Below are 7,560 nucleotides of genomic sequence, written 5' to 3'. Positions count from 1 at the left end.
AGGCTTTATTTGTAACAGCCAAAACTGGGAACAAGCCAATGTGCAATTAGGTGGGTAAACAAACTGGGGTACATCTCTAGAGGAATACTCAGCTGTGAAATGAAGTTACTTACATAAGCAACATTGTGAACTGCATGGGGAAGAAAGCACAATCTCTTTGAAAAAGTAAACAGTTTAATGATTCCAATCATAAAGTTTTATAAAACAAGCTAATTTACTGTGAAAGAGTAAAATCAACAGCAGCTGTGAGGGCAGAAGGGAGAGTTTTTAAGAGTACAAATAAGTTTCTTGGTAGCCTAGAGGCTAGAATCCTGTGTTTCACTGCCACAGCCCCAGATCAACCTCTGGTTGAGTTGAGATATCCCAGAAGCTATGCAGTGTGGCTAAAAAAAAATGAAAGGGAACAAGTAAACTATTTGTTGTAGATATGTTTTTTAATAGTTTTATGGGTGTACAAGTAAACTACCATATTGTACAATTTTAATCAATTATATTTCAATAAAACTTTGTAGAAATTTGTTTTATGTAGAAATTTTCCTTTTCTTCATAACCAGAGCTTTGGAAACCTGCCTTTCCCTGGCAGGCCCTCCATCAGGGAAAAAATATACTGGTAAAGACTGTTTTTGAGTCAGCAGGAAGCTGGTCACAAAAGCTATATCCCTGGGCTCCAGCATCTCCATTCGTCCCCTTGTCTACTCTTATTGTCTGTGCAGCATGATGCTTAGGGTGAAAAGTCCAGAGGCTATGAGAATAAACAAAGCTTTATTTGCTCTGACAATGTTCAAAGGAAGAACACATAATGGGAGTGAACACACTCATCTAACACACCACAGTCACTGGGACATTTGTGGAGGTGCCTTTAGAACAGGCACATCCTTTCCTTGCCACAGCCTCCTCCAGTGCATATAACCACATCCAGCATTTCTGTGTGAAGTAAGATTCTGGCTTCACCCTTGAAATCATTCAGTAACACCAGAAAACCCAGTTCGAGACCTGAAGGCACATGATTTTTGCAGTACCTGGAGCTTCTCCACAACAGTGCTCAGCATTATGTGTAATACTGGGGAAAAGGGAACTGATTTCTATGCTTCTCATACAAGCACCAGGTGACCTCTGGGTGCACCAAATTCCTTGCATCCAGGCCATAAACTAGGGCCCTTTACTAAAAGCTCTCTCTCTTTCCTAGGAGACTTTGGCAGCTATGCAAGCTGGGCCTCTAGTGGAAGGTGGTAAACCTACTGCTGTCAATGTTACCCACACTTTGCTAAAACTGGATTGAGCCCTAATTTGTCAGAGGGGAAGGAATACGAGGTACACCTGAAAATTATTCATACTGTTTTGTAGAGAATGGGACAGAGATGAGACATCTCCCTCCCCTGATCAAACTGCCAGGACTGATACAAAGTGTTGAAACCTGGAAGCTACTGGCTGGTAGGGCAGAGGCTTCTGCCACAGAAACCAGAAGGGATATAACTGAGGAAACAGAGCCAGCAGTGAAATATGCAGAAAGGCTCCTAAAAGCTTCCCACCAACCTACAAACTCAAAGGGAATGTTTCTGCTGTGTATGTTCAGCTGTATAATGCTCAACTTCTAGGAGATGGCCCTTCACAAAGAAACCCATGTTTCCTGTTGGGCTTAGACCTTTAAGATGGTTTTCCCAAATCTGCTGCATAATTTTCTTGTTGAATACAGACACTGGCTGTGACTGGTTTTCTCACAGTCATTGAGTCATTTGTGAGGTTATCTGGTATGCAGTTTTCTGTGTTGAATGATGTGGGAGCTCTGGCTAAAGGATTTCCCACATTCCCCACATTCATAAGGCTTTTCTCCTGTGTGAACTCTCCGGTGCTGAATGAGATTGGACTTTTGGCTGAAGGATTTCTCACACTCATCACACTTGTAAGGTCTGGCTCCAGTGTGAATTCTCTGGTGTTGATTGAGGGTGGAGCTGTGGCTAAAGGATTTCCCACATTCCCCACACTCATAAGGCCTCTCTCCAGTGTGAATGCGCAGGTGCTGCACAAGTTTGCATTTGTAGCTGAAGGATTTTCCACATTCAGTGCATTTATAAGGCCTTGCCCCACTGTGGATCTTCTGGTGTTGAATGAGATTGGAGCTTTGGCTAAAGGAATTCCCGCACTCACCACACTTATAAGGCCTGGCTCCAGTGTGAACTCTCTGGTGTTTAATGAGAGTAGAGCTGTAGCTGAAGGATTTCCCACACTCGCCACACTCATAAGGCCTCACTTTACTGTGAATCTGTAGGTGCTGCACAAGTCTTAATTTGTAGCTAAAGGCTTTCCCACATTCATTGCACTTATAAGGCCGTGCTGCAGTGTGACTTCTGTGGTGTTGAATGAGTCTGTAGCTTTGGCTAAAGGACTTCCCACATTCGCTGCACTCGTAAGGCCTTGCTCCTGCGTTATCAGGTCTCTGGCAATTGATAAGGAGGGAACTTTGGTTAAAAGGTTTCTCACAGTCATCACAGTCCTGGTAGTTTTTTCTAGTGAGAATCTGCTGATCCTGAAAAAGTGTGTATTCACAGCTAAACAGTTTCTCATACTCGCTGCACTTGTACTGACTTTTTCCATGAAGAAAGGGCTCTGCACACTGAAAGCTGCTCTGTGGCTTTGTCCCTTTGAGTGTGGCCTGATGCTGGAGGAGATTCAGCATAGCCAGGAAATCCTTGCTCACTTCCTCACAAGTGAAGGGCTTTGCTGATACGTGAAATCTGTAACTTCTCACACATGCCTTGTCTGTGTCCCTTCTGGATGGCTTCTCATTGCTGGGCTCTGGGTAGAGGTCAGGGCTGAACCCTGGTTGCTTCTCACACTCCTCACAGGGGTGTGAGTTTTGCTCAGGATGCAGGCCTTGGTGCTCAGGCAGCTGTAGACCGTCTCTCCTGGCCCTGACACACCCCTCACAGGGCTGAGTCTTCTCAATGGATGGGTCTGGAATTACAGTCTTGCCCCGTGATGTTTGTTCTACAGGAACACTCTCCACAGAAAATGCCACTGCCTCCTCCATTCCATACCAACAACCTGAAAGCACAGACGTGCGGGTGAGATGCATGTCGTCTGTGGTGGAGGGGGCAGCCTCTACATAATTCTGTGTGAGACTCAGCACAGCCCATTGGATTGCTCTCAATATGAGGCTGATGTGCAGTATTGGGGCTCTGAAAGTCTTAAGAATTAGGAAGGCCTCATAAGATAAAGGATGTAAGGGGGGGGTGCAGAAAAGAAACAAACATCCAGTTCAAGTTCTCTACCAACACCCTTCATGAGAGCCTTGGCTGAGTGACATTTCAGTGCTATGTGTGAGTTTTATCAACAGTGGCCTGTGACAGTGGTTGGATTTTTTGGCAGCACAGTTAGAGGTGGCAGGCTCATGAAGAGGTAGCTTAGCCCAGCCCTGTTGACCCTAGTGCCTATTAGCCAGGCATTTAGGGAAAGGAGGCAGAACCTATGTCTAAAGTGAGCAGAGTTGAGCACAAGGTACTGGGGTGGGTGTGAGGGCCTTACCCAGTGAGGTCACAAGTGCAAAGTTCTCCAGCATCACATCGTGGTACAGGCATCTCTGATTCTCATCCAGGAGACCCCACTCCTCCCAGGAGAAGTACACAACCACATCTTCAAAGGTCACACTTCCCTGCCATGATGAGGGAAAGATGAAATCAAAGTCTCCCAAAGACCACAACCCCTCACCGACACATCTACCCATGCCCACCTTCTCTCCAAATCAGGGGAGACGAAACCAGACCACTGTCTGCAAAAGGGCCCACTGATCACTGGGGCCAGAAGTCATCAAGAGGAGGTACACAGACAAGAAGATATGGCACAGCTGTCAGGCAATGTCCCTAACTTGTGGATAAATCATGTATGTCTCACACTGGGGCCCTGAGACTTACTCCTTCTGCAAATGCACATCCTTCTTAATATGGTACATCCCTCACATCTCTAGACACACAGCCACACATGTCCCAAGCCACCATCTGACCACTCCACAGCTTAAATGCCTCTCTGGTGTCCCTATAAATTATGGTAGTTCAATCATCTCCTACTTTACCCTCGTGGGGAGGATGGCGTCATGTCCTATGGTTATAGAGATGACCAAACACAGGAGACCTAATGTTGGTCAGATGAGATCAACAGCAATTTATTAATCATCTACTCAGTCTGGGAGAGGAGGAAACCACACACACACAGAGCCAGAGTTGGGCTACATGAATGAAAAGAGTGAACAATGATCCTCCAGGGGCAGGCAGGGAACTGAAACAACCTGAGAAGGAATGAGCAGAAAGTCCACTTAATCCCTGTGAGAAAGAAGACTGCTGGGCTAGGAGACCTTATGTGTAGGAGCAGAGTGAGAAGAACCAGCGCTCAGGCCATTCGAAGTCCTCATGGTTTCACAACACAGCACTTAAGTAACACTGGCTTTAATTTTAGGCTTATACCACAACCTGGCAAAAAACATCCAGAGTATACTCTGCCAATTCAAACAGGATTCAAATACTCCCAGGGACTTCTCATGACTTCCTGAGCTGCAGCAGCCCCAGATCTTTCTCTGGAGGCCTCATTACTTAGATGCAGGTCCTTGCCTCAGACTTTGCATTCAGAACATGTCTGGTCTCAAGACACACGTGGCCCTCTCCACTCCTGGGCTTCACTCTCAGCCATCACAACTTTATTCTGTTCACCCAAGCCACATTCAAAGCTCAGCCCCATGTAGTGGACCACCCCAGGCCTTGTGACTCTCACAAATGACCACACTTGCCCAGGACCTGGTGCCACTAATATCACTCTCTCTTCAGGTCCCATGAATCACTGTATCCAGTCCTCAGCTGTAAAAGGCAAGTGGGCCAATAGTTATCATCTAAGTGCAAGGCCTTGCTGGGGGTGCCTAAGCCCTGCCAGTCAGGCCCCATCCCTAGGGAACCCGGAGGGTACCTCCCAGGTACAATCACATGGGCTCAACCTGTACTTGTCAGTCCAATGCTGAGGATGTGGAATCATCAGCTCCCACTACCTCTCCACATGCACATCTCATCTGCAGGCACAGGTGTCCCAATCATCTCTGTGACTCATCACACAGCTTAAAAGGCCTTGATAAAGAGAACCCCCTACTGCTACAGCCCTGTGCAAGACCCAACCACCTGAGGCAGCCTAAAATCTAAGCCCCCTTGTCTGCCTCTAATCTGTGCTTTGGTCTCAGGCACCAGAACCATGTGTGGATCTTAAGATACCCCATGGCCCTCTTCTCAATCTGTTTGCACTTTATGTCCCTTTGGGGTTCCCAGGTGGCTCAATGGTAAAGAACCTGCCTGCCAATGCAGGAGACATGGGTTTGATCCCTGGTCTGGTAAGATCCCCCTGAGAAGGGAATGGCTACCGACTGGAATATTGCCTGGGAAATCCCAAGGACAAAGCAGCCTTGTAGTCTACAGTGGATGGGGTTGCAATGAGTCAGACACAACTAAGCATGCATGCACTGATGTCCCCTACTATCAGAGCCCTTCTCTTTTCTACTACCCTTATTCAAACATTTGCAGTCTCAATCTTTGGTTTATTAAGGATTAAAACTCACTGGTACTTTCCATGTGAGTTCCCATGGTCTTTTCTCTGTGCCTGAGTCCTAACTTCCTCTTATTACAAAGACACTAGTAGTTTGTGCTAGTAATCTCACTTTAACTTAATTACCTCTTTAAAAATCCGACCTCCAAATACAGTCCCATTCTGAGGTCCTGGGAGTTAACACTTCAACTTAAAAACTTCAGGGGATGTAATTCTGCCCATTACATGGGCACGAATGTCCCCATTCACCTCTAAATTCATGTAGCAGTGTGAGTGAAATACACCATGCTGCATGAAAGGTCACCACAAAGTTCTTGTGAGTCAAGAAAATGTTGAACAAGAGCAGCTCCAATCTCAGGGTCCCTTTGCCCCAATTACTCCTGGACCTCTGCATTCACCACAGTCCACTATTCCCTTGGGAGTCCTGGCCACTTGTTAAGACTGTCCCCTCCTCCCACAAATGCCACCTCCTCCAACCATGTGCCCCAGAAAGAGATACAGAATTAACACTCACCTTGTTCTTTCTGACCTGAGAGTAACATTACCAAGGACAAGAATTCCCTTTCCTAAATGTGACACTGAGCTCCTTCCACCCAGTGGTTACCACCTATGTGGGTCTAATGCTGAACTGTGTCAGATTTCTATATTTTCTGAAACATAGAAACCTCCATTCTATATTTTCTGAAACATGTCAGGCTCTTAAACATGGCCCAAAACAAAACTCCTGGTCTCCTCACTGGAAATTGTTCCCACTCCCTCCACTGACTGCTCCAGTCCTGTGAATGGAGACCCCCACGTTCAGCTGTAAAGACAAAAACCTTACAAGTCATCTGTGAGGAGGCCTTACAAATAAATAGCTGAGAAAAGAAGCAAAAGGCAAAAGAGAAAGGAAAGATTTACCCTACTGAATGCAGAACTCCAGAGAAACAGCAAGGAGAGATAAGAAAACCTCCAAAGAAACAGAGGAAAACAATAGAATGGGGGAAGACTAGAGAGATCTCTTCAAGAAAATTAGAGATACCAAGGGAACATTTCATGCAAAGATGGGCTCAATAAAGGACAGAAACAGTACGGATCAAACAGAAGCAGAAGAGATTAAGAAGAGGTGGCAAGAATACACAGAAGAACTATACAAGAAAGATCTTAATGACCCAGATAACCACGATGGTGTGATCATTCACCTAGAGCCAGACATCCCGGAATGTGAAGTCAAGTGGAAGCACTGAGGGAAGCATCACTATGAACAAAGCTAGTGGAGGTGATGAAATTCCAGCTGGCTGTTTCAAATCCTAAAGATGATGCTGAGAAAGTGCTGTATTCAATATGTCAGCAAATTTGTTTGGAAAACTCAGCAGTGGCCACAGGACTGAAAAAGGTCAGTTTTCATTCCAATACCAAAGAAAGGTACTGCCAAAGAACATTCAAATACTGTACAATTGTATGTGAACTGAGAGTTTCCAGATGTACAAGTTGGGTTTAGAAAAGGCAGGGGAACCAGAGATCAAATTGCCAACATTCGTTGGATCATAAAAAAAACAAGGCAATTAAAAAAAAAATCTACTTCAGCTTCATGGACTATGCTAACGCCTTTGTGTGGATCATAACAAACTGGAAAATTCTTCAAGAGATGGGAATACCAGACCACCTTACCTGCCTCCTGAGAAATCTGTATGCAGATCAAGAAGCAATAGTTAGAACCGGACATGGAAAAATGGACTGGTTCAAAACTGGGAAAGGGGGACTTCTCTGGTAGTCCAGAGGTTAAGAATCTGCCTTTCAATGCAAAGGATGCAGGTGTGACCCCTGGTCAGGGAACTAAGATCCCATATGCCGACATGCCTTGGAGCAACTAAGCCTGAGCCCATGCGCTCCGCAGCCCATGCACTACAACAGCGAAGATCCCATGTGCCCCAACTAAGACCAGATGCAGCCAAATAAACTTTTAAAAAAACAAACAAACAAAACTGGGAAAGGAGTCAAGGCTGTATA

At 45.6% G+C, this 7,560-nt stretch overlaps 1 protein-coding gene across 1 annotated transcript in view; it reads right to left on the bottom strand.

Moving 5' to 3' along the window:
* Positions 1–415: 415 nt before the first annotated feature.
* Positions 416–7,560, bottom strand: part of LOC122420722 (zinc finger protein 501-like) — a 31,470-nt gene continuing 24,325 nt past the window's right edge. The window contains exons 4-5 of the mRNA XM_043436122.1: positions 3,523–3,649; positions 416–3,042 (exon numbers count right to left, since the gene is read on the bottom strand). Coding sequence (XP_043292057.1) covers positions 1,742–3,042; positions 3,523–3,649 — 1,428 coding nt within the window. The 3' untranslated portion in view covers positions 416–1,741. The remainder of the gene's footprint in view (positions 3,043–3,522; positions 3,650–7,560) is intronic.

This window comes from Cervus canadensis, chromosome 18, assembly GCF_019320065.1.
Source record: "Cervus canadensis isolate Bull #8, Minnesota chromosome 18, ASM1932006v1, whole genome shotgun sequence".
NCBI lineage: Eukaryota > Metazoa > Chordata > Mammalia > Artiodactyla > Cervidae > Cervus > Cervus canadensis.
Note: the sequence above shows the minus strand (reverse complement) of the source record. Positions and strands in the feature narration are given on the sequence as shown.